We start from the raw sequence: 27,764 nt of genomic DNA, 5'->3' as shown, positions 1-27,764 counted from the left end.
GCTGGGTGCTAGTTTGGACTGGATGGTCTTGGAGGTCTCTTCCAACTTGCTTGATTCTATCATTCTATGTAAATAAACCTAAACTAGTTTTGCATACAGTCTGGGGGGAAGGGTTTCAGGAAAATAAAATAATTTTACTTTTATAATTCCTGACTCAGCCACATTAATTCCCTGCCTCCATGATATCAAGCTTCCTCAGCCTTTCCTCATAAGGAAGATGTTCCACCCTATCTTTGTGGCCTTGCACTGGACTCTTATGCAGTTCCCTGACTCTCTTGAACTGAGGTGCCCAGAACTGTATATGATATTCAATATGTGGCCTCACCAGTGTGGAGGGGCAAGAGAACCTCTCTCAACCTCCTAACCAGTTCCCTTCTAACACACTCCAGAATGCCATTGGTGCTCTTGGTCACAAGGGCACATTACTGGCTCATGGTCATTCTTCTAGCCATCAAGACCTCCAGGCCCTTCTCCTCTGCACTGCCCTCCAGCAGGCCAGTCCCCAGCCCATACTGGTCTACAGGGTTGTTCTTTCCCAGATGCACACTTGCCCTCATTGTTTTTCATTAAATGTCTCTCTGCCCAATTCTCCAGCCTGTCCAGGTCACAGTGCATGGCACAATTAAAAAGAAGCAATATCAGACCTAGTTGGCTGCTGTCAATCACACAGGTAGCACTTACCTGAGTGAGTATTTGTACTTGCATCTTGAGTTTCTGCTTGTTTTTTTCCTGTAGAAGCCATGTAATGTAGATCTGCTGAAGTAGTTGCTTCTCCTGAGGTGTCTAAAAAGCGAAAATACACAATAGGTGTCCACAAATAATGCAAAAATTACAAAGCTGTGAAAGCAATGATATTAACTCAAAAATATGGGCTAAAACAGATTTTTTTGTGTGTGATTTTAACCTTTCTCTATGCATACATCAAGAATGATTTCAACATTGAAAGACTACCTGTTTTACCTAAATATGCACCTTATTGAACCTGATAATGTTGTACTGAATTAAAATCAAGGCTCGGTTTACTTTTAGAATGACATATTTCAATATGCTGTACAATAACAATTTGTTCATATTTTAAAAGGAGGAAAATATTTATGAGATGTATTACCTTTATTTCTTTATTGATGACTGTCTAGAGCTCTGCAAGCCAGTATTTCTCTAATTTCAGCAAATGGATTGCAATTTGACCTCTCAGAAACACTGTGCTGACTTAAGGGACTATAAAGAAGCAAAGCTTTCTCTAAGTGTGGTCATCAGTTTGCTAACTAGAATTGCTGCAAACACTCTCTTAAAGGAGCCTTAAATTTTAAGTAATTAGAATGTGGAGGAAGATAAAACTGGAGGAATTATCTTTAAAAATAAATACAATTATTTAGAACTTACAAGTACCGAATCACATGAACAGAAAACACTGTGAACCAGTGTTACTCACTTAACATGTTATTATTTCATGAAGTCCACTGTTTATAAACATAAATACAAGACTACTACTTATAAAGAAAACTTAAAAGTACTTCTATAATTTTCAGGAGAATTGTTCTGAGATTTCAGATAATTGCTATGAGAGTTTGAATTTGCCTGCACCTCTCATCACACAAAACCCCCTTAAAAACCACCACCCAAAAAAAAAAAAAAAAAGGACTGAGGATCTGTTTTACCTCATGAAAGGTTTTCTTAATTTTCTGTGGGAAGACCTCATAAACCATTATGGTTGTATTGCTCACAGACAACACAACTTGAGTTGATGACTAGAGTTTTCCTTTCAAATCTAACATATTTCTGTTCCTTATTTTATTTCAGCACTCAAAGCATTACAAAGACTTACACTTGCTCACTGAAACAATGAAATTATCTGGAAGGCAAGATGTGAATTTTTCTTGTTGATCCTAAGATAAGGAGAAAAAGAATTATCCTTAAAAATAGTTCCAATGTCAGTTAAAGACTTCGTGGTGCTGTTATAACTTTCAAATACACTTTTATTTGGACCAAAAAACCCAACTGTTGTTAACTTCTTATTATAATTGATGCTTTTTTAACACCCTTTTAAAATTCCTCAGATTAATGGCTAAGTATCATTATCTTCTGGATGTACCCTGGGGTGATCTGCAGTTACACAAATTCCTCATTCTTCTTCAAGTATACGCTATCTCTCCTGTAGCAGAATTATCTCACGGGTCTGTAAGGCTTAACTCATTTGTGCTGCACAAGAAGTCTCAGAGGAGGTACAGGCCAGAAACAGAATCTGGTGCTCTGGGTGGCAGTCTAGTTTTGAATCTGCCAGTGTTCTAGCTTGAAAACTGGTACTTGCAAGGATAACTCCCAAACATACTGCAAGATATAAAAAAGGCCTAGGCAAATAAATATTCAAAGTGCATAAATGAGAACTTGGCTTGAGGAAAACTTTTGTCTTCTCCATTTGTTGGCTAAGACAGATACCTTGTGCTCTCCATCTTTAATATTGTAAAGGTCACAGTAAGAGTATAAAAAGATTGATTGGGTTGTTTGTCTTACTGTTAGTACTAGGCTACACAGATTTTCTTCTTTAAGCTATTAGCATTTGTGCATAAATTTACTTTAAATACAGACAAATATCCTATCAAAACAGAGAACTTCATGTCACAGGAAAAAACACCTTGGAATACTTTATAAAAATTAATCTCTTGCTTATAGGAAATGCAAGTATATGAATGAAAGACATATACTATTTCTAGGCTAGAGTCTGGAAGAGATTTAAAGTATTGTTTTAGTTTACAGGTTTCTTCTGTCTGAATAGAAAAAGGCAAAGAATTTTTCTTTTCCTGTACCACAGTCCCTGATTTGACAGTTGCCACTGTATCGCTCATGCTGGTGATGGCGTCTAGGCAGAAGGACACACTTGGTTTCTTCTTTTCCTCCATCTCTTCCATTTGTTTCTTAACACGTCTCTTTTGTCTGTTGAAATATTAATTACAAATTAAAAATAAGAACTGCACTGTAATGAAAAATACCTATTAAGAACTACACCCTTAAATAAAAGCTGAAAGACAAACACATCTACTGCATACAAACCAGTTCAAGGCACTACTTTTGTCTACTTGAAATCTACATAAAATTCTTGTAGGAACCCATTAAAAAAAACCTAACAAACACACCAAAAATCTGTTAATTGTCCAGTGAGCTACTTATAATCTAATAATACAAACTGTGTAAAATTCCATACCCACATTTTGTGTTTAATTATACAGTCACTACTGTATTATATGTAGTAATATATATAGTAGTATATACATTACATATATTACAGTGTATTATATATGTCTGTAAGGAATCTCTAAAGAAATATTTCAGCACAAAACAAAACTCTGTTATCACTGAGACTTTCTAGTTAGCTATTTTATGATAAAAGAAGATTCAAATTTCCTTTAATTTCTGCTAAATAGATTATAATGCAACTGTAGCTTCAAGCATTTCAGCTAATACTATGAAGTATTCTAAACATCATCTGCAATTACTTATGTATCAATTGCTCTTCACCTGAAGTGTAAAAAAACCCCTCATTTTATAGACTGTGTCCAACTGCCACGATTAGAAGCACTATCATTAGAAGAAAGTGTTATGATTTAGATGGCTTAACTCTTCCACAGAAAAACTGTGAAATGGCAGGAATTCATCCATATTTTATGAAAACTGAAGGAAGAGATGCATGCATACACTGCTTGTGTAATAAATAAAATCTCAAAAGTAGTAGCATATCTAACAAAGTAGAACTAAATATTCCTTCACCACATATTTTTCTGATCACTGTCTGGATTAAAATCCAGTCTACTAAAGAATGTTATCCTTCTTGAAGATGCCTACTACAAGTGACAATATGCAGTGCAGACAGGTGGCATATAAAGATTCATTGTGTAAGCAGCAAGACATTTCACATACAGTATATGGCAAAGACCTAGGTGACAAGAAGACTCTAAGATACAGATACCACCACTGTGAAAAACATCTTGAGACTTCTCCCTGTCAGCCTGGTAATCGCAATAAGCCTTTCATGCTATAATGCTATTCTTCTGCTGTGTCTTTACCATTACATTCTATTTTATTCTCCTCCCAAGAGAATCACATCTAATCCCGCCTTACTTGAAGCTGCTTCAAAAACTCCCACAGATTTCAAAGCTAGAAGGTACAGGTTACCATCAAGTCTTTCGTACGAAGACACTCATTAAAATTTTGGCTTGCCTTTTTCTGTTACTCTGCACATCTCTTAGTAGAAATGGTTCAACATCAGTTTTTAGTAACTGGATAGGGAAAGTTTGGTCTTGTCCAGAGGTAGTACTGGGCACAGTATGGTTCTGGAGGCGTTGCTCAAATGCAATGAGATCTTGAAGTGGTATGAATTTTGGTGCCTGAGAGTGTTCAGATAGAGAAGAAGCAAAAACGAAACAATGACATGGGAAGCAGAGCAGGGAAAAACAGTCAAACTGGATGAAAAGAGCAGGTCCAGTTATACAAACACAAATCCTATAGTGATTTGTAGAGAAACTGAAAGTGCAACATTAACAGCATCACACTGGAATCTCAATCAGTGTGTTTATGTGCAAACTATTTTTAGAGTAAACAGATATACACGAACTTTTTCTGCTGAATGTATTTCACTAATATTTGTGCTGTTGATGATAAAAGTAGAAACTAAGCAATGTAGACAAGAACTGAAAAGCACCTTTCAAGAGAAAAACTTTCTTCTTTAAATAGAACACACAAGCATATAAGACTATCAGAACAGCTTACGAAATATCAGGTTCTCAGCATCCAGAAGATAAGGCTTTCTTGCCAAGTATTTTCTGTCCTTACAGAAGAGGATTTCTAATTGCATTTTTCATATTTCTGTGAACAATTCTATTTAAATTTTCTGGAAAAACAGAACTATTTTTCACCACCTGTATTTTATCCAGTATTTTAGACAGTAAACTCCTTACATCCATTACTAATGGGCTGAATGTTGATGAACTACGGAATGTACAATCAAGCCAAATTTCACTAAAAACTTTAAAGCCAAACTTTTCAAACTTTTTTATGCCAGTAAGATGGTTACCCTAATTTCAGATCCTTTTTGGTAGCAGTGCTGAACACCTTAAATTCTTTAGTCTGGAAATGTTATCTTATTTTTGGTGAAATACTCATGATACTGAAAAAACCCTACAAATTAGATAAATAGATCACCAAAATCCAGTACCTTCTTTTTTTGAGGTAAATTAGCATGGAGTAGTGACATTCCTGTGTGCTGTAGAGTTTCTCTGCAGTCAGTCTCCTTTGTTGCAGACTTAACAGTAGTAGTGATTGGCTGTCTTAGAACTGGTAGAAGTCTAGGTACTGGGTCATACTGCAAGTGCAAGAGTGGAATACCAGCAGGGTGCTGAGTCATCAGTGATTTGTCCATATTCACATCTGCAGAGAACTGCTGCTGAGGTGAAACCCTTTGCTGTCCTTCATACTGATCTAGATTAAGTTGCCGGGAAGGTCCCTTATGCACTGTTTCTGCCCATCTTTTCTCTTCCACATGCATCTGCCTTGGGATCTCGGAATCATCTCTACTCATACTGAAATCTTCTTTTGACTTATTTTTCTTGGGTGTGCATGATGACTGATGGTTCTGTAAGGCCCCTGATGAACTCCAAGCTACCCGAGGTACTAGGGGTGGTCTAGTTGATGACATTTCTATTGCATGCAAAAATGCTGGTTTGAAATGACAGTCTGATTTAAGCTTAAGCAAAGGAAATCCATGTGAGCAATTATTTTTTTTTTCAATAGGGATAAGCTTTGGTGTTTTCTGGGTATCTGAAGGAGCTAGGAGATGAACTGGTTTAGCAGGTGTTGAAGAATGCAGATCTTCAGATAGTGGCATAAATCCTGTTTCTTTGCTGTAGCTTTCCAAGCGGCTTAAAGAAACATTCTCATCCATATGATTCTATATCAGAAAAGCAAACAAACCAGCATTTACAAGTACCTTTAAATAGCAACTGTGCACTAAGTAGCACAAAAATTCTATACATCTTTTTTGTCTACAGCAATCACTACATTTCCCAATTTAACAGGACAGATGACACTTCAATATACCTACTTTTATATGCCTATTGCTGCTTTCATCTCTTAAACTGTCCCTCGGTTGAACATCAGAGCTGTTTTCATTAGGCTTTCCTTCACCTTCTTGAGTGGGCAGCTGTGTTTTCAAAGAGCCATTGCTGTCAGTAAGGTGCGCAGGCTGCCTGCTGTCCAACTGAATAGACTGATGCTGTTCCAAGATTTGTTGCACATTTGGCAAGTTGGCAAAGGATGACTGTACTATTTGCATTAAACTCATGAAGTTGATTTGCTGTAACTGGATGCACACATAAGAAGTTAACAACTTCAACAGGAATTATAGCAAGAATTCTATGTCTAGGCTATGTTATAGCTGTTACTACAGGTGACAAAATAAACAATACTCCAAAATTTCAACTATAATTTGTATGATTGTTATTACACTGGACTTTCTTTTAAGACACAATAATAACTCCCACAAACAGGCTATGTTAAAGCAAGATGAATTCTTTCATTTTTTTGGTGCAGCTTGATTAAATGAAAGGTCACATAAAACTGCCTTAATGTACTAACAAAAATGGAATCCTAGAGGCAAAGTTATTACAGCTTCAGAATTTGTCTTAATCTATACTATTAAAGCACACTTAGTTATGTGAACTAAAATGCACTCAAACTATTTATTATTACTATTTTTTCTGAGTCAAAAGCTCAAGGCAAAAAGACGTTTTCACAGTGGTTTATGTTGAACTGGAGATCTCTTTCAAAGCCAAGCACACACAGCATATCTTTAAAAAAAGTAACTATCTCCTTAGTCTTAAATAACACAGTTTATACTGTGAATGTTGTTTTCAACCCTGAGTTGCTCTCACCTGAACTAATTTCCACATTTCATCTTGAAGCATCTTCTTGACAGTTCCTGATGTGTTTTGTTCCTCTTCTGTAGGGACTTCTTCTCTACCATCTTCTTGATTCTTTGCACGAATGGAAGTATTGGAGGCAACACTCACCTTAGTTGACACAACTGGCTGACCATCACTTAGAGAAATATCTGTATTACTTCAGAGGGAAAAGAACAAAACTATGAAAAACATTCATAATTCAGAATATCTATATGTGTTTGTCTTAAATCAATACAGAAAATTGTAAAGGTATTTTTGTTTTTCTAAATCATAAGCAATTTGTAGAAACGATTTTAAAATTAATACTGCACAAGCTTCATTGGAGAATGCTTCCCAGTACTGAATGAAAAAAAGAGTAGTGAAGGAACAAGTTCTATCTGATGTTTTAGTCACAAGGGTATCTGAAATGTTATCTTCACTGAAGAAAACACATAGAAAACAATTACTTGACAGAAAGAAGGCCTTGTTAGCTATAAAACAGTTGATGGAAAATGAAGAAGGACATTATTAGCTGAAATAAAAGAGATGGCAGATTCATTTAGTTAAATCTGCCTCTGTGTATTTGGAATAGAAAAATCAAAACCAGAATTTTAGATGAGAAAACAATTTAAATGCGATGTAAATGATAATACAATATACTGAATTTTCTCACAGAGATAATTAGATCTTTTAGCAAGTAAAGGCAATTAAGTAGATGAAGTCCACGTAGAAGAAGAAAAGGTTATGGTTTACATTGAATGATAAATAAAGAGAAGGACCTTATATACATCAGCAAAAACTGACCTAAAAGACACATAACTGTTTAAAAAAATAAATGTTGCCATTGCTACAGGAATAGGCCACCCTTGGAGCATTTTTTTCACAGCTGAACAAGATGGACTCCAGCGGTTAAGAATAATACTAAGATTTTAGATACATGATAGGTGTGAATTGGCACAGGAAATCTGGAAGACAATTAGAATGTGTAAGCATGGCCTGAAACACTGAAAGTTTGAGGAAGGTGTTTTTTTTTTAAAAAAAAAGCTAACCTGAAGACTCAAGAAGAAAATTAAATTAGAGACACAAGAAAACAGAATCCAAAGGTATGGTACACATAGTTCAGAATCCCAACATCTTCCCCATTTACAGAAATATTATGTATATATTTATGTGTTACTAGCAATTGCTTTAGGACATATGCTTTTAAATAATTTTATAGAAACAGGAATAGAAGTTTCTTGGTGTTAATATTATGTAATTATACAAAAGTATCACTTCTTTCGAAGCCTTAGAGCTCTCAATTAATATTTTTCACTCATATGGTATTCCAGAGAACACACAGGAATATATCATCCTCAAGGATTACCATATAGAAAGGGTTCAGAAAAGCTACTTAGTACTGGTAAGGCCACATCTTGAGTACTGTGTCCAGTTCTGGGCCCCTCAATTCAAGAAAGATGTTGAGGTGCTGGAGCATGTCCAGAGAAGGGCAACAAAGCTGGTGAGGGGCCTGGAGCACAAATCCTATGAGGAGAGGTTGAGGGAGCTGGGCCTGTTTAGCCTGGAGAAGAGGAGGCTCAGGGGTGATCTTATTACTGTCTACAACTACCTGAAGGCACATTGTAGCCAGGTGGGGGTTGGCCTCTTCTCCCAGGCAACCAGCAATAGAACAAGGGGACACAGTCTCAAGTTGTGCCAGGGTAGGTGTGATGGTTTGGGGGTTACCCCGCCCCTCCCACACTTTTGAATTTGCCCCAGCTAACTCAGACGGCCTCTGGGAATATAGATGAAGCAATTTATTTACAGCTAGCAGAATTTACAAGCAGCTATTTACAATATATACAGTTATATACAGTTATATACAGAAATATACAAAGGATAAACAATATAAAAGCACAACTCCCCTCCCAGAAACCTGAGTCCCCAGGAGGGGCTCTCAAACCACCCCAACACCTCCCCCCCGGCCCTCTCAACCTTACCCCAGTTCTCAGGAAGAAAAGAGGTGCAGCCAAGAGGTTAGGGAGCAAGGTTAGTAGGAGCAGGGTTAATGAGATGTGACCAGGTCTAAGGCAAAAGCAAGAGTGAGTAACAAAATGGAGAATAAGACTTTCTTCTTCCCAGAGTTCTCAGCGAGACTGTGAGAGAAGTTGACATCAATTGTTTTTCATTTCACTGCCCGTTATCTAGTTCTGTTACCAAAACACTCCAGCTTGCTTCAAACTAGCACAGTAGGTATAGGCTGGATATTAGGAAGAAGTTCTTCACAGAGAGAGTGATTTCCCATTGGAATGGGCTGCCCAGGGAGGTGGTGGAGGTACCGTCCCTGGGGGTCTTCAAGAAAAGACTGGATGAGGCACTTAGTGCCATGGTCTAGTTGATTGGTTAGGGCTGGGTGCTAGGTTGGACTGGATGATCTTGGAGGTCTCTTCCAACCTGGTTGATTCTATGATTCTATAGTCTGCAGTAGTACAGTATTCCAAACCTGCACATACTCTGTATTCAAACCTATATATCATGTTACTTCAGACTGAAATATAATATGAGTTTCTTTTTATTATCTAAAATACTGTAGGTCTATCTTACCTGGGAACTTTTGCATCTTGTTCTGAAGAGAATGAGTGAGAAATGGCACTAGGAATGACCGCAGTCATGCTATAAAGAAAGAAAAAGTAGGTATTGTACATACTAGAATAATTTGTTGAGATGTTTATATCAATTTTATAGATATTTATATATGTACATATAAATATATAAAAAAGTTCCTGTGAAAGTATTAGCATAAGATAAAATACCTGAAAGCCACATGAACACAGCTGTACTAAGCTGCATTGCTTCAATTACATGAGGCTGAACTTTGAGCAGGCAAATACTGACATTCATGCTTTGTCTCCTAGCAATCAGAAACTGACTCAATCAAAAGCACTGAAAAGGTTATGGCTATCCAACACTAACAGCAGGTAAAAAAAGGAAGAGTTGAATTCAACTGTCAAAAAAAATAGGAAAAAAATCCAGTTTAATCAATGCTGTTAATATAATCACAATCTGCATTCTAGAGAGAAAAAAAAGGGCCAGTATCACAAGAAATCCCTGAGGGACATCTTCAGTGCAATTATTTTTATTTCAAACTAGAAAATACACTGGTTTTAAACAGCATGAGTTTCTGAGTCTTTCTTGAGTTAAGGCATTTAGAAGTTGTCACAAACATTATATATGCACAGAAATATTTTTTTCTGTACTATCATAATGGCCTATCAGAGGAAAAAGGATCATTACTACAAATTTGTTGAACCCAATAAAAAAGCTAACTGAAGTAATAAAAACATGTTGAGCTTTTTCTGTCATTAAAACAAACAAACAAAAATCTCAAATGATCAAGATTTCTCGTGGTAAATACAGCAAACCCTTTGTTTACAGAACGTTTCTTTCCCCTTTAAAAACCTCCAGAGAAATCAAACTGAGCAGTAATCTGCTCAAAGATATGATGTGACATCAGGTTTGTGGACTGTGTCTATAATTTTACATGCATTATATTATAAATACAGACATATTACATAGCATGCATTTAAAAAACATATTCTAATGAAGTAAATTCTTAATTTGTGCAGCATACCTCCTTCCCTCTTTTCAGGAGCTAAAAAGCTTAGTGCCCACATTTATTTTTATCTCACCTTCTGTTTCCTAGACACTAATCTCTCTTCTAAATTCTGTAAACAAACTACCTGTTAAAATGTACTAGCATAACAATTCTCCATCTGTACCTACCCCTCCTATTTCTGGTATGTAGAAGGAACTGTGTATCTGAAAAACTTTTCAGCTATTCTCTATCCTTTTCCAATACAAATAAAATAGTACACCTTCCCACAAATTATGCCTCTTTTATTTCATGTTTACAGTAATCCCTCATCCATACAGTACATACTTTGTATATGTCTAATACCTGTAAATAGAAGATGACTGAAATTTTGTTTCGAACTACAATTCTGTTGCTATAAACAGCAGCAAGTATCCATTGAGACTATGCTGGATGCCATACCTAACAAAACTACTTTACATGTTTAAGCAAAGTTAAAAGAAAATTAAAACAGCAAAAAGCTATTGTTTTGGCTCACGTATTCTGTTCAGCTTTTCCTTCCTTTGGTTTTTCTGCCATTTGATCTTCTTGGGGACTATCTACATCTGAAATGGACACCTGCTGGAATATAAAAAGAGGCATCTGAACTTGTAAATGTTGGTATCCCATTTCTGCTTTAATTAAGTATTATTTTATTAGCCTAGAGTAAAGATACTTTTGATTAATCCATCACTTGAAAATTTCTGAATGAAAAATAATCAAAATTACTTGTTGCCAAAGAACATGTACAGATCAGAAATAAGGAATGTCCTCCTCATTCATTTAAGGATCTTTGGTCTTTTTCCAAGTAATTATGATGATTATTTATTTTCACACTCATATCCATATAGTACACTGGAAATACACTCTACTAATCTCACACTCCTTAGGTAAATATGAAAATGCTGAAACAGCCCTATTACAAACTATCTGCAAACTAAGAAAATCAAACAAATGCAGAATTTTACATGTCATAGATTCACAACAGTAAAATGCATTGCATGACTGAAGACCACCACACATCCACTGTTTCTAATCCAATTAACAGCACTGATGTTAGAGTGCTACAGGCATGGAAATGAATGGTGTTGCAATTCACATTCCAGTATAACAATTTCAGAGAAAAGAGATTTATGATCAAAAAGGCTCCTTTACATAGCCAGACTGAGTTTTCAGACAGAAGGATGATCTTGGAGGTCTCTTCCAACCTGGTTGATTCTATGATTCTATGAAAATAAACATCTTTATGTAATTTATTTTAAAATGAGCAAACAAGGGGTAAACTCCCTGCTTAATCACCCTTTAAGAACTTCAGACACAGCACACATTTTTAAGGAAAACAGAAGTTGTTAATACAGCTTTCTAGTAGAATAAAATACACATAAAAGTCTTGTATGTTTAGCAGAAAGACACCTGGGGTATTTTTGTGCTTTTCTATGTATGTGTGAGTGCATAATCTTACATATTTATAAACAGTGTTATACATTACATAGATTTAATGTGGGTTTTTATACATATATATATATATATATATGTATGTATTACAAATATAGGCATACAACAAAAGAAATAATCAAGAATTCCTCACAGCAGATCTCACTTTACTGCTGTTTAAATATTTTTTACTTCTATTATTGATTCAAGCAAGGGAAAAAAATCATCAATCCTAAACGAAGCCCAATATTTTAAGTATCTTGGATATTCAGGATATTTGGAAAAGAGTATTCACAACAATGTGACACTTCTATGCATGAAGGTTAACTTGCCTTTCCTGTTTGACCTTCCACAAGCTTGATCTTGACTGAGCTATTAGAACTCTTCGGAGTTTCATATGGCTCTTCAAAGAAGTCTACAAAACAAACACAGTTACTTTAAATCTGAATACTACATGCTATACACACAGCACTGTTATGTGATTATTGCCAGCTGATCACTTAAGCTCCCTTCTTCCCTAGTGAAGAGACAGGGGTTGAGAGATGTCTCAGCAAGTTCAAAATGGGTGGTTTTACCAGTGATGATGCATGCCCCTGAAGAAAATTCATCATAAGAATATGATAATCTATGCACTTTAAGCTCTTACAATTTTCAAATCCTGTCTTACACAGTTGAACAGAGACTTTTGGAATGAAAGTAAATGAAAGGATGAAGTATGTTAATGTACACTGTACTACCTTGATAGTAATGAGCAGCTGCATAAGTGAAAAATTCATCAGAAAGTACAGAAAAGGCAATTTTATAGAAGTTTGTTACCCAAGATACAGGAATAATTTCAGCATAATAATGAAAACTTATTTCCACTTGTTTTTATTAAATAAAAAGAGGGAGATCTAATCCTATGCCAGCAAAACTCCTATGGCTTTGTATGTCAGCAAAGGCTGTACTATAAAAACAAACCTTCTATTTCTGATGTTTCATCTAACTCCTCTTGAGAAAATACTTCCACTTCATTAAGACCCCCAGTCATATGAGGTACAGAATGCTCTCCACCATCAAGATTCTTCTTATCAATGCATTTTGACTTTGTAGACATTCTGGCAATTGGGATAACAAAAGGTAATTAGTAACAGATTTACAAAAGTGTCTTACAATTTTAAATATGCCTTTCAGATTGAAGGCTAGGGAGTAACTGTAAAATAAACTCTGCTGTGATATACTTAATGTTCATACAAATTTTCTCTCTCTGAATTTCACTTTAGTATTATTTTTAGATACAGTTGTGATAATTTAAGTTATATTAATGGTATCATTTTTCAGGTGGACTGTTTCAAGGAAAACATAACCAAACCTAACCTCCAAGTTTATAAACAAACAACCACATATAATTAATTTCATATGCAACAGCCACATTGTTTTCTTACTGCCTACCTCTATGCAGGAGGTACCTGTGCTGATGGGAGTATTTCATGTGCCCCATGCAGCTGTAAATGATATGTATGACTTTGACTTAGTATTCTAAATCACACATAGTATGTATGATGCAAGAGACACAGCAGAACTCAAAGTAGAACTCTTCAAATGTATGAACACAGTCAGCTGAGGATTTACAAACAACTGAAGTCTAAGGTTAAAAAAAAAAAGAAAACATTACCCCAAGTCAGTTTCATGAAGATCATCACTCTGGACATCAAGGGAAAGATTGGCCAGTATGGAAGAGCCTTCATCAATACTACTTTCTTTCTCTTTCCTGGTTTGAGCTTCTGACAGAGGTGGGCATTCTTTCCGATATTTACTATCCGGACTCTTAATAAAACCAATGAAAATTCACTTGTTAAAAAAAATAAAATCTGACAAAAACAAACAAATAAAACCCCCCAAAACACAACAATGATTTCTATACTATGATATTCTATACAAAGATATATAAGATTTGACCTTCATCACATAGAATCATAGAATCAACCAGGTTGGAAGAGACCTCTCCAAGATCATCCAGGCCAACCTATCACTCAGCCCTAGCCAGTCAACCAGACCATGGCACTAAGTGCCTCATCCAGGCTTTTCTTGAACACCTCCAGGGATGGTGCCTCCACCACCTCCCTGGGCAGCCCATTCCAATGCAAATCACCCTCTCTGTGAAGAACTTCCTCCTAACGTCCAGCCTATACTTCCCCTGGCACAACTTGAGACAACTTGACATCTCTAAAATTATGACTGATGACAGTGTAAGAGGCAAAAAAACCATACATAATCAAACAGTTAGGTGGGTGTGCAAAAATTTGGCACTAAGTTTTAAGTAAAATACAGGGGGCACTTCCCAGAAAGCAGAAAATACAAATCAAACCCAAATCTCTCCTAACTGAGAGAAAAAAAGTCTTCTTAAAAGCACTCCACAACCCTCTCCCCTCAAAGCCTTTAAAAATAAGTGATCCAATTGTCCTTAAATATAAAAAACACTCATCAAGCTCTTCCGGCAATCTCTTATATTAACACACATTCCTCAACTCTGTGCAACAGTGCTAGACAGAAATTCAAAACTCTTCACCAATTTTTAACCAGTTTAAATACTCCACTTAGATCCTATATGCACTGTCCTCAAAGACAATCTAAATTCAGGTCTCCTCAAAGAAAGTATTTCTTTAGTCTTTGTCTTCTACTCTATTTCCAAAACAGGGCAACCTTTCCTATCACAGAATCACAGAATGCATTTGCTTGGAAGAGACCTCCAAAGGTCATCTAGCCAACCCTCTGTAGTAAACAGGAATACCCCCAACTAGAGACTGGGTTGCTCAGACCACCATCAAATGTCTCCAAGGCTGGGGCTTCCATCACAAATTCACAGCTTGTATCAGGTTGGAATGGTTTCTCAAGAGTCATCTTCTCCAAACAACGTGCAGCAAGCAGTAACACCTCCAACTGGAACAAGCTGCCCAAGACCACATCAAGTCTGATCTTGAATGTCTACCTGAGCAACCTGTTGCAGTGTTCCACTGTCCTCACAGTAAAGAACTTCTTCCTAATGTCTCATCTAAATTTATCCTGCTCCAGTTTAAAACCATTGCCCATTGTCCTATCACCACATGTGCTTAAAAAAGTCCCTCTCCAGCTTTCCTGCAGATGCCCTTCAGACAGTGGAAGGCAGCTATAAAGTCTCCCAGGAGCCTTCTACAGGTTCAACAACCCCAACTCTCTCAGCTTATCTATGTAGGAACGTTGCTTCATTTTCATTGTGGCTCTCCTCTAGACCCTTTTCCATCATCCAACTTGTAGGAATCCACTCAAATAAAGTGGTATTCAGGTAAATTAGCTACATTTTAAACAGTATTTCTAAAGATGACTTCCACCTCCAAGAGAAGTCTTCCCACAGAGTGTATTCCTGCAGTGTTTCTCTTCTCCTAGCAACACTCTTGTGAGACCCCATCTGGAGTACTGTGCCCATCTCTGGAGCCCCTATTACAAGAAAGATATGGGCATGCTGTAATGTGTCCAGAGAAGGGCCACAAGGATGATCAGAGAGCTGGAGCACCTCTGCTAAGGAGACAGATTCAGAGAGTTGTGGCTGTTCAGTCTGGAGAGGAGACGCCTGCTAGAAGACCTTATTGTGGCCTTCCAGAATTTGAAGTGGCCTACAAGAAAGCTGGTGAAGGATGTTTCAGGATGTCAGGTAGTGACAGGACTGGAGGGAATGGATCCAAGCTAAAGGAGGGTAGGTTTAGATTAGACATTAGGAAGAAGCTCTTCACCGTAAGGGTGGTGAGACACTGGAGCACACTGCCCAAAATGTTGTGGAAACCTCATCCCTGTAAGTTTTTCAGGCCAGGCTGGATGCAGCTATGAACTACCTGATCTAGCGGAAACTGTCCCTGCCCGTGGCAGGGGAGTTATAACTAGATCCTTGAGGTCCCCTCCAACCCTGACTATTCTGTGACTGTCTAATTTTCCACACTGTACTGAAAACAGAACAAGGCAAAAAGATGTGATTTTCTTTGCTAGCACAACTAACTCACGTTTCACTCACACTTATCCTTTCTTACCTTACATTTTATGCTCTTTGCTTGAGATCCATCTCTATTTAACTGTTCTAACAGCCACAAGGAGGTAAGGACAGCAGCTGCTGATGTTTTCATATGTATCATTGGAAGAATCTCTTCTGAGTCCTGTTCACTGGAACCACAGAGCTGTCTTTTATCAGACCACCTGATCATCCACTCAAGCAGTTTTGCAATATTGCTCAACTTACCCATCAATTCTATAGTTAGTTCTTCTGCTGGTACAGTATCAACTGCATCAACAGTTCTGTAAACGTACTGAGAAGTTGCCTGAGGGTTAGGGTTAGAGTAAGTATGGCTAGAAAAGGGCTGGCTTGCTGGTGCAACAGTGACTCCGTGATTGTCATTTTGAGCTCTGTAAATTGACTTGTGTTTTAAACCAAATAATCCTTCATTAAGTCCTTTCATGAGGTTATGCGGAAAAAGCTCCGTGGTCTGTACAGTGGACTGTATAAGTGTTGAATTTTCCAGAACAGGTTGGTTTTCCTTACAGACAGATGCTGTTTCAGAATTGCATGGTACCACAGTGACAGTATAGCAAGACCCTGCTCTAAATACATTCTTGCTTCTAGTTTTGCCTTGACGACGTTTTAGTGTGGTATGAACATCAAAAAACAGAGAGTTTAATTCGTGATCACGAAGACGTCCAGAAAAACTAGTAAGAAACGGAATTCCAAGGGCATTGTACTTTATCAGGTCTCTCTCAAGAATATAGCTTAAAAAGAGTTCTAAAAAAATAACAAATTCATCATCATCACGTTCAAATTCCCATGCCCCAACTACGGGCAAATTGCAATGACGATGCATGTCTTTTCCATACGCTTTGTCTTTGAGGTTTGTTTTCCTGTTCAGAGTTTTCGTTTTGTTTGTGGTAATTTTGCTACATCTTTCTCCTTGTCTCTGATGTTCACTATGCCTGTAGGACAACAAACACACCTACCATTAATATAAAAATTAATTTTAAGAAGAATTACATGAAAAAAGTAAGTAAATGTAGCATCAGCTCATTTTCTTTCTCCACTATTAAAAACGGGAAATGGAAATCCCTAAAGGGCATTGCATAAGGTCAAGTGTCAGGTTCTCCACTTTGGTCACAACAACCCCATGCAACATTACAGACCTGGGTAAGAGTGGCTTGAAAGCTGCTTGGCAGAGAGGGATCTGGGAGTACTGGCTGGCAGCCAGCTGAATATGAGGCAGCAGTGTGCTCAGGTGGCCAAGAAGCCCTGCAGCAACCTGGCTTGCATCAGAAACAGTGTAGCCAGAAGCACTAGAGAAATGATCATCCTCCTGTACCCAGAACTGGTGAGGCCATGCCTCAAATACTGTGTTCAGTTTTGGGCCTCTTACTACTGAAGGGCACTGAGGCACTGAAGCTTGCCCAGAGACGGGCAACAAGGCTGGTGAGGGGGTCTTGAACACAAGTTTTGTGAGGAGCAGCTGAGTTGTTAAGCCTAGACAAGAAGAGGCTGAGGAGAGATCTCATTGCTCTCTGTAACTGCCCTAAGGGAAGTTTGTTACATAACAAAGTCGAGGCTAGCTTCTTCTCCTTGGTAACAGTGCTCTATGAATTGGTAATTTTATAATGTGTCACTTGATAAATTGTCCAAAGGGATGATTATCCTGTTCGGTGAAAAGTTTACTTGAACAGTGAGGGAAAGCTTTTTTTTTTTCCTGCAATTATTTTCCTACCTGTGGAGTAAAGATGTCTGAGCTGTTGATCCTTCAGTAAATAAAGCATCAGAAAGAGTATCTGCTGTGTCAGCATCACTATATGCCTGAGGATTCCCAAGATCAGTGAGCGTGCTTATGCTTAGACTAGTGCCTAATGAGAACCTGTCATAGCAGTGTTCATCATCTGCTGCTCTCTCTTCTTCTGGTTCCCAAATATTATTTTCTATGGGACCTATGTTCTTTATAACACGCTTCAAAGCCTTTGTTCTTTCCTTTTCCACAGTCTGTATAATGATAGACATACTTTCTTCACTTTCATGACCTACTGAAAGAAAGAAACCCAAAGTATTTGTTTACATATAAACTTTTCAGTTTTCAGTTAACCTCTCAAGCAGAAAGATGAATGAACTTTGAATAATCATAAATTACAGCCATTTAGAAATACAGTCAAACTGTGATAAAGTGAAAAACATGCAAGTCATAATACTCTGGTATTGGTATAAATCTCAGAAAGAAAAAGCAGAACTTGACAAAATACTCTCAATGTTGCCTAACTGAAAATCCTAATAGAATCATAGAACAGTTTATGTTGGTAAGGACCTCAAAGAGCATCTAGTTCCAACCCAGCGACATAGGCAGGGACACCTCCCACCTTCCAGCAATTGTTTTGCATGGGGTATGACAGAAGGTATATTCACAAATTAATTTATAAATAGTGTAAAGCAAAAAGTTCATTTCTTGTTTCCCAACGAAAGATGCACATTACCTTTAACACTGCTGTGTCTGAGTCGCTGATGAAGCCCATGGTATTTATCTCTTAGTTGAACTCTTACATCTTCAGGATTAGGAAATGCTTTCACAAAAATCTCTGCCACCTGCACAGAATAAAGTATCTTTTCAAGTAGACAATATGCCACTAAGGTACCATTTCCAAAAGAACACTGAAGCACTAGAAAGTCTAACCAGTAGCTTTTACAAGAAGTACTTGTGGTAACAGCTAGTGCTTTGGTTATGCCTCTCTTTAATGTCTCCTACCTGTTTCACCGGTGGCAATTCTCCAAGCAGACTCAAAATGACATCTTGTACTAATTCTTCAGCATTCATGAACCTGCAGAAAGGCAGCATTCGACAAGCCCATTCCACTGCTTTCAGACACTGCTGAATTGTGGAGGCATCATGTTCATTCTTCTTCGAATCCTGAAAGTAAAACCCCACCTTGCTATAGAAACATAAATTGGCACAAACAATGTATTTCAGCTAAATTATTACACACTGCAAATAGTAGTGATTCTTCCCTAGCCAATAGAAAACAAAAACCTCTACCTTAACTGCCAGACCAAGAAGTATACAATGCTAGGAGATAGATGAAGGCTGTAATGCCTCAAAACTTACATTATAAACAAAAACAGAAAAAAGAGCATCTTGTAATGTAACTCCATTAACATTTTGAAGAGTCTGTGTGTAGTCATTTGTAGTAAAACTCGAGGATTTGGCCAGACTAGCTCTAACTTTCATAATATGCTGAATTACCAACGGAGGTAAACAATTTTACTGTGACTTAAAGTGATCATAAATTCTTTGTTGGGAGCAAGATATTTAAGCCAGCCAAGAGGATTTTCATAGAGCAACCAGGTTGGAAGAGACCTCCAAGATCATCCAGTCCAACCTAGCACCCAGCTCTGTCCAATCAACTAGACCATGGCATGGAACCAGTCTTTTTTTTAACACCTCCAGGGAAGGCAACTCCACCACCTCCCTGGGCAGCCCATTCCATTTTGAAATGGATCAGTTTACTCTAAAAAAAAATCAGCAGTTTCCAACTCATTTGTCACTGTTGCACAAATGTTTAAAGAGCAGACAGAATAATTTTACTCCCCCATGAAAGTAAAACTGGAATGCTCTCGAACTGGAAATACAGAATTATATTTGGGGAAAAAAAAAAGATACAGAGAAATTAGAGAGCACATACAGGATACATGACAACCCCCTTAAACCATCCCCCCAACCCAACCAATCTACAATCCCCACTGGTCCTGCCGCACCCACCACCTTTGCTGCCCTTTAGGCCTTAACAGCCTTCCACAGGCCATAAACCAGCCTACTCTCTACATGGTTACCAGATAAGTAGCTCCCACCAGAGACAGCAGGCAGAAGAGGGAGAAAAGGAGCCTAAGATGGCCTTGCTGCCAGCTTATAAAGAGATAGAAGAATTAGGAGATTGAGTAACAATATCACATTTTCCTGGGTCCGCCCCCTGGACTCCTCTAGTATAGAGGAATTAACTCTGTAATTCTGAAACCTACAAAAACATGTCACAGAAAAAACAGAGTATTCTACTATTTTGCAAAGGGACCTGGACAGGCTGGATGGGTGGGCAGAGGCCAATGAGATGAGATTGAACAAGGCCAAGTGCAGGGCTCTGCACTTCATCCACAACAACCCCAAGCAGCACTACAGGCTGGGGACAGAGTGGCTGGAGAGCAGTCAGGCAGAGAGGGACCTGGGGGTACTGGTAGACAGTAGACTGAAGATGAGGCAGCAGTGTGCCCAGGTGGCCAAGAGAGCCAATGGCATCCTGGCCTGCATCAGGAACAGTGTGGCCAGTAGGACAAGAGAGGTTATTCTTCCTCTGTACTCAGCACTGGTCAGGCCACACCCTGAGTCCTGTGTCCAGTTCTGGGCCCCACAATTCAAGGGAGATGTTGAGATGCTGGAAGGTGTCCAGAGAAGGGTGACAAAGCTGGTGAGGGGCCTGGAACACAAATCCTGTGAGGAGAGGCTGAGGGAGATGGGGTTGTTTAGCCTAGAGAAGAGGAGGCTCAGGGGTGACCTCAGTGCTGTCTACAACTACCTGAAGGGAGGTTGTAGCCAGGTGGGGGGTGGCCTCTTCTCCCAGGCAATCACCAATAGAACAAAGGGACACAGTCTCAAGTTGTGCCGGGGGAAGTCTAGGCTGGATATCAGGAGGAAGTTGTTGGCAGAGAGAGTGATTGGCATTGGAATGGGCTGCCCAGGAAGGTGGTGGAGTCACTGTCCCTGGAGGTGTTTAAGGAAAGCCTGGCTGAGGCACTTAGTGCCATGGTCTACTTGACTGGCTAGGGCTGGGTGCTAGGTTGGCCTGGCTGATCTTGGAGGTCTCTTCCAACCTGGTTGATTCTATGATTCTATGAAACAGAGCCCCTCTGTTTAGCTGAAGCTTGATTTTTCTGGCAGGGAGTAATTTTGGATTTGTTTTTTTAAAAAAAAGCAATCTTTGCTCAGGATAGCTGAATTGCAGGACTAGACAGGGCAAAAATCATCATCTGTACTGTTAAAAAATGTATGACATGTCATGCTAGTGATTTTTTTCTTTTTCTTCCTTGAATTTTTGCATCAACTGATAAGGGTAGAAGTATAGAAAACCCAAAAGTGTAGAAAATCCAATAATCTAGTGTTTGACTACATTACCACTAGTAGACAACAAGGGCAGAAACTTACTTTTTTGGCAGTATCTCTGCAACTACCTGAGTTAAATATCACGCAAAAGCCCAAAAGAAATACTATAAAGACCTAGTTCACATGGACAGCACTACTCTAGCATCAAATACGTACAGCACATTACAGCACTATGCCAATTTTGTTTTGTTAAACAAATAATAGTTCTAGAAATATTCAGCCAAGAGCACTTTAGAATTTTTCTTATATGTTATTAAAATTTATCTTTTAGTAGCATAATTACCTTATGATCTTCCCTTGCAGTTTGATATTGCCTACAGCTGTTGGATAATTTGTCACGAACATGAAACATCCAACACAATGCACACAGCTCTCTGAACCAACCTAGGTCAGAAACATGCAGTATGATGAGGTTCTATTTAAGTAAATGAAATTAAACATCTTACAATTTTTAGCTAGTGTGGTGGAGGGGCAGCAGCCCCAAAACTGAGGCTTTTCTATGCCTCTACATGCCCAGACATGCTCTACTGCCAGGACCCATGAGGCAGCAAATAAGTTGCAAAACACACACATGCCCAGCTCGTGTACCTCTGAGGTCCGGGCAGGTAATCCCCTATTGGGAGGGTCCAGGCATGTCTCTACTGCCTATTGGGGCAAGGTTTGGCTTACTGCCAATCTGATTGGTCATTTTAGATGTCCAACGAACCATGAATCTCAGCCCCAGAGCCTATAAAGAGCAGCACGTGGTCAGACGTTCAGTCCTGTTCAGTCCAATCAGACCATCCAGACTGTTTTCCTGTTCAGAGCTTAGAGCATATAGACTCAGCTCTGATCCACAGCAGCATCCTGCTGCACTGACCTGCTTGCATTGGCCTAGACACAGGATCAGGCCTGACTCACTTGCAAGCATTACAGAGGCTTAGACCTCATGCATTGATCTCAAGGCGCAGCCAAGCTATCTGCAAGCCCTCTGAGAAGCAGAGCACATTCATGCCTGCACCATACATATATGGGGAGCCGAGAGACCCCTGCCTAAGCCTAGAGCTATCTTGATTCACCTGCGGAGTTAAATCTCCCTGCAGCACAGCATAGACCCTGCAGCCTGGCATAAATACTACTTGCCAGCTATTCTGTAACTCTGGAAAGAGCCAGAGCCAGCAGACCCCTTTCCAGATGGTCTGCAAACCTGCAAACGCAGCCTGCTAGCTGCCCGACTGTGTCAGAGCTGCACGGACAGATCCTTCTCCTGCATCGGGAAAAACCTGCCAGCTGATCATCCCTGGACACACACAGCTTCAGAAGCTGCAGCACCGAGGCAGAGATCACCCCAGGAGAGAAGGTTAGAGAGATACTGTTACCCCAGAGACTGGGAAAACCCTTATCAATTCCCCTTGCAAGCCGGGACAAATCTCCAGCTCCATCAAGTCCCCAGAGACTGATGCACAAGCTGAGGCAGATTCCCGGAAGGGTGATTAATGATTAATACTTAAGAGCTCCACACATTCGTAAGCTTTAATTCTCTTGTAATATAAGTTGTCTCTATCTAAAGAGTACACCCAGTTTCAGCCCTTGCTGGGCAAACACTAGAGTTGTTAAGAGGCATTAAGCCTAAGAAATCTTTCTTTCTGTCAATAATTGTTGATAATTTGATATTTCCTCTTAATAATCAATCCCTGTAAATATCCCAAGCTATTTTCACAACTTTGCAAACGAACCCTGGATTTCATAGTGGTTGAGGGTGATATAAACTTGTAAATATTAATTTTAATAAATAATTTTATAAAAAATCAAAACCTCCTCAAATTCATTTCTCACCTCCCCCTAACAGGGAAGGAATAGAGAAAACCCCTCCACGACAGCTAGAAGAAAGGAATTAACATTATCTTAACAGAAGTTAAAGACAAAAACTAAGTCTTTCAGCAGGGCTTTGCAGCTAGAGCTCTTTAGTCCCATCTCTTTTTCACATCTGTTAGATATGATCTGTAACACACACAGCAATTAAGAGCAGCTACCTGCAGTTGAAGAGTTTTGATAACTAACATAAAAAACATAAAGGGAGTGTGTTTCTGCACACACAGCAGTGTCATATTTCAAAACAGTGTCTTTCCATCTGCAGAATGTCATTTATGTTATTTTTCCCAGCTTTGTATTACTCTATTGCATACAAACCTAGAATTTTACAGGTAGTATCATCAAACTGCTGGCCTTCAAAAGATGCAGATCCACAGGAAACAGTACAGAAATGAAGCAAAGTCTCTGGGAATGGACTCAGTGAAGGAAGAGATCCTTTCATTCGAATCTATAGATAGTAAAAAGAAATAAACAAACAAACAATATAAATGCAAACAAAAAGTGGCCTCTTGGTTATTAGCAGAATACTGTCAAGATCAGTAGAATTCCCTTTAAGTTGCCTTTTCACTTTCTTCAAATCAGTATTCTGAGAATTCATTTAAAGAAATATGTTTAGCATGAGCTTTGGTACAAAAACAATCATGGAATACTTTGGGTTGAAAGACACCTTTAATGCTCATCTAGTCCAAATTCCTTCAGTGTCCCCACAGAACATCTTCAACTAGATCAGGTTGCTCAGAGGCTTTACCTGACCTTGCAAGTTTCTGGAAATGGGGCATCTGCCACCTCTGTGGGCAATCTGTTCCAATGTTTCACCACCTTCACCATAAAAAAAATCTCTTCTGTATATGTGATCTATATCTCCCCTTTTAGCTTAGAACCATTGCCTCTTGCCCTATTGCAACATGCTCTGATAAAAATACTTCCCTTCTTTCACTAGGACCCTTCTAGGTATTGAAAGGCCACAATAAGGTCTCCTTGGAGCCTTCTTATTTCTAGGGTGAAAGACCACAACTGCCTCAGCTACAACATTCTCAGCACGTTCATGTCTCTGTGCTCAGGACTCCAGAGCTAGATGCAGTAATCAAGGTGACATCTCCCCAGGATAAGTAGAGGGGCAAAGTCACCTCCCTCATCCTGCTTGAGGCATCCCAGGATATGGTTGGCTTTCTGTGCCGTGAACACACATTGGCAGTTCATGCCCAGTTTTACTACTAGTATCCTCCAATCATTCTCAGCAGGGCTGCTCTGAATCCCTTAATCTCTCAGTCCAGATTGGTACTGGGACTGCTCTCAACCAGATGCTGCACCCTGCACTGGGCCTTGTTGAACCACATGAGCTCTCACTTCTCTAGCTCATCCAGGTTCCTCTGGATGCATTCCATCCCTTAGGCATGTCAACTACATCACTCAGCTTGGAGTCATCTGCAAACCTGATGAGAATGCACTCAATGATACTCATGATTACTATGAAACACAAGAGCAACAAAGTGTAAGAACTGCCATTGGAATGGGCTGCCCAGGGAGGTGGTGGAGGCACCGTCCCTTGAGGTCTTCAAGAAAAGCCTGGATGAGGCACTCGGTGCCATGGTCTAGCTGGGGCTGGGTGCTAGGTTGGACTGGATGATCTTAGAGGTCTCTTCCAACCTGGTTGATTCTATGAACTATGAACACAATTAAGAAACCAGTTTCATCCACAGCAGTCCATGCTACTGTCCATCAAGGCAGACTACTTTCCTTCTGTTTCAGCTGGTACTTCGGATCACCCTTGCATGCCAGCATTAAGCATGGAAGCACACCATGAGTTAAAAAAAAAGGAAATACGTGTCAGTCAGACCAACTCCTGATCTGAGGCAGTGTATGAGTGCTGATGGAAGAAGGGTGAAAGAAGGCAGACACACAGAGATACACCCCCCCACACTCCTTTCTGCCACAAGTCAACTTTCTGAGTGACCATGTTAACAATGATTTAAAAAACTTCTGTAAGCTTAGAGTTTTCTTAATCAATAAATACCGAGCTTTTTTTTTTCCTTCTGCAAATAAAAAACAGGAGTAGAATGAGATCCCCCTTCTGTGCCCTGTGCACTAAGGTGGCTACTTCATCTGAAGTAAGCATCATGCCCTGCTATATATATATATATATTCAGGCATCAAGTCAGAGAGACAAACACAAAGAATCACAGAAGCAATCAGGTTGGAAGAGACCTCCAAGAACATCCAGTCCAACCTAGCACCCAGCCCTAGCCAGTCAACTACACCATGGCACTAAGTGCCTCATCCAGGCCTTTCTTCAACACCTCCAGGGACAGCGACTCCACCACCTCCCTGGGCAGCCCATTCCAATGCCAATCACTCTCTCTGCCAACAACTTCCTCCTAACATCCAGCCTAGACCTCCCCCGGCACAACTTGAGACTGTGTCCCCTTGTTCTATTGCTGGTTGCCTGGGAGAAGAGACCAACCCCACCTGGCTACAACCTCCCTTCAGGTAGTTGTAGACAGCACTGAGGTCACCCCTGAGCCTCCTCTTCTCCAGGCTAAACACCCCCATCTCCCTCAACCTCTCCTCACAGGGTTTGTGTTCCAGGCCCCTCACCAGCTTTGTTGCCCTTCTCTGGACACGTTCCAGCACCTCAACTTCTCTCTTGAATTGAGGAGCACAGAACTAGACACAGCACTCAAGGTGTGGCCTGACCAATGCTGAATACAGGGGAAAAATAACCTCCCTTGTCCTACTGGCCACACTGTTCCTGATACAGGCCAGGATGCCATTGGCTCTCTTGGCCACCTGGGCACACTGCTGCCTCATCTTCAGCCTACTGTCTACCAGTACCCCCAGGTCCCTTTCCTCCTGGCTGCTCTCCAGCCACTCTGTCCCCAGCCTATAGCGCTGCTTGGGGTTTTTGTGGCCAAAGGGCAGAACCCTGTACTTGGCCTTGTTAAATCTCATCCTGTTGACCTCTGCCCACCCATCCAGCCTATTTATGTCCCTCTGCATATGTTTCCAACTAGTAGCTGCATCTCCTAATAAAAATCAGTTTGTGCCTTTCCAATAGAGAAATAAATTAGTTTGTATGCTACAAAGTGGGTATGGAAAGACAACTAGAAGGAGAGGCATCTAGTGAAGTGGTAGCCTATGTCTGTAAGTTTTAGTTGTCTCAAAAGAACTGAAGATGGAGTGTAAAAGTAGAAGGCAAAATGTAAAAAACATTACATCAAATTTCAAGTGAGACTGAAAGCCTTTGCAACACAGCTGCAAGCTTTATAGCAATTCTTATGCCTGATAATCAAGTTACCAAAAAACCCAAACCAAAGTTAAGAAAAAACAAAACAAAAAAAACAACACCAAACAAGTTAAGTGCTTACTTTTTGCATAACTCTCCTTGCCCACTTCAGTTGTGCAATATACCACTGTGCTGCAGGGCAGGAGCAACAAGCAGCCCGGAAGAGCAAGATCATTCGCTGAAGAACTCCTGATACTTTCTGACGACTTTCTCTCTCAAGTTTAAAAAGAATGTCATTGCAGTCTGCCTGAAATATGAAAATTCAAAGACAGAAACAAGCCCCCAGATTAGAAAGGACATAGACAATATTTCACATGACCTAAGCATTGTTTCTGTTCCTAAAGATATTTCCCTTCTATAGAACACAGATCTTTTATAGAAAGAAAACCCAGAGGCACATATACTTAGATAAATAGACAGGATAAAAAAAGACAGAAAAATGAGCCAAAAGGCACAAGAATAAGGATCATGACTATTTCATTAACATATTCAAACAAAAAGCCAAAAAAATGTTATCACGCATGCTTACTTCACCAACAGATGCTGGCTGAGGACAGTATAATGGTGGGGCTGGAAGATAAAGCCCATCTGGAACTAAACCATAGAATTTTCTGCTAAGATCCTTGGCAGAATCCACCAAAAGCCGAAATGTCTCCGAGAGAATGTCAATATCTGCCATAACTGCTGCTCTCAATAGTTCCTGCACTGAACTATAAAGAACGTCTGCATCTTCTTCTTCAATAGGATCTATAAAACATTAAACACAGCAACTGACTCAATTCATAGATGGCCTTCATTCTGAAATTTGAGGCTATATTCTCAGAATTTTTATTTGGCTATTACAATCTATCATCACATCTACCTGCTTTAAGACAAGATCTCTCACCTTTGAAAAGAGCATTTAATTATTAAGTTTTGCCACACATGGGGGAAGCTATTTGCTTTCTAGATAGAAAACTGACTTGTCAGCCATGTGTTTGCTTGGCATAAAACTCTAGCAAATCATTCTTGTGAAGTAGACATAAACTAAGTACACTATATAATGACTGTAACAACTCTCTTACCATTACTGTCTTTCTATAGTAGAAAAATCAACCCATGAAAGACTCATTTCTACAAGGCCAGAGATGCACAACAGCAAATTACATATTCAGACAATCTTTCCACTTCTTCCCAGAAGTCATCCCAGTGTCAAGGTATGAAACTCATCAAGAACAACCAACGAGTACCTTTTGGGCTTCAAAGGAATTACTGTCAAGGAAAGGACAAGCTACAGGATGCAGAAAAGCAATGTGAAACAGCACAGGGCTTGCTACAAGATCTTTAGGAAACAAACCAAAAGGCATGGCACCTCTGCTGGGCCCTGTCAGCCCAGTTCTAGTCTTTGTATAGGATTTCAAGCTCCAGAAACTAGAGCAGGACAACAAGCCAGAAAGCTTTTGTGTTTTGAGATGCCAGCAACTGTAGAGACTGGAATTAAGTCAAGTTAGGCATCA

The 27,764-nt window shown here is 39.3% G+C and overlaps 1 protein-coding gene across 1 annotated transcript in view; it reads right to left on the bottom strand.

Moving 5' to 3' along the window:
- Positions 1-27,764, bottom strand: part of CPLANE1 (ciliogenesis and planar polarity effector complex subunit 1) — an 85,634-nt gene that overhangs the window by 24,969 nt on the left and 32,901 nt on the right. Inside the window, exons 18-37 of the mRNA XM_064176883.1 lie at positions 26,798-27,015; positions 26,351-26,515; positions 23,304-23,433; positions 21,418-21,518; positions 18,735-18,896; positions 18,466-18,574; positions 17,718-18,021; positions 16,011-16,941; positions 13,628-13,779; positions 12,934-13,070; positions 12,306-12,388; positions 11,039-11,118; positions 9,513-9,614; positions 6,921-7,107; positions 6,092-6,349; positions 5,207-5,938; positions 4,213-4,379; positions 2,808-2,931; positions 1,832-1,886; positions 682-783 (exon numbers count right to left, since the gene is read on the bottom strand). Coding sequence (XP_064032953.1) covers positions 682-783; positions 1,832-1,886; positions 2,808-2,931; positions 4,213-4,379; positions 5,207-5,938; positions 6,092-6,349; positions 6,921-7,107; positions 9,513-9,614; positions 11,039-11,118; positions 12,306-12,388; positions 12,934-13,070; positions 13,628-13,779; positions 16,011-16,941; positions 17,718-18,021; positions 18,466-18,574; positions 18,735-18,896; positions 21,418-21,518; positions 23,304-23,433; positions 26,351-26,515; positions 26,798-27,015 — 4,299 coding nt within the window. The remainder of the gene's footprint in view (positions 1-681; positions 784-1,831; positions 1,887-2,807; positions 2,932-4,212; positions 4,380-5,206; positions 5,939-6,091; positions 6,350-6,920; positions 7,108-9,512; positions 9,615-11,038; positions 11,119-12,305; positions 12,389-12,933; positions 13,071-13,627; positions 13,780-16,010; positions 16,942-17,717; positions 18,022-18,465; positions 18,575-18,734; positions 18,897-21,417; positions 21,519-23,303; positions 23,434-26,350; positions 26,516-26,797; positions 27,016-27,764) is intronic.

The sequence above is a fragment of the Pogoniulus pusillus genome, chromosome Z, assembly GCF_015220805.1.
Source record: "Pogoniulus pusillus isolate bPogPus1 chromosome Z, bPogPus1.pri, whole genome shotgun sequence".
Classification (NCBI taxonomy): Eukaryota; Metazoa; Chordata; class Aves; order Piciformes; family Lybiidae; genus Pogoniulus; species Pogoniulus pusillus.
Note: the sequence above shows the minus strand (reverse complement) of the source record. Positions and strands in the feature narration are given on the sequence as shown.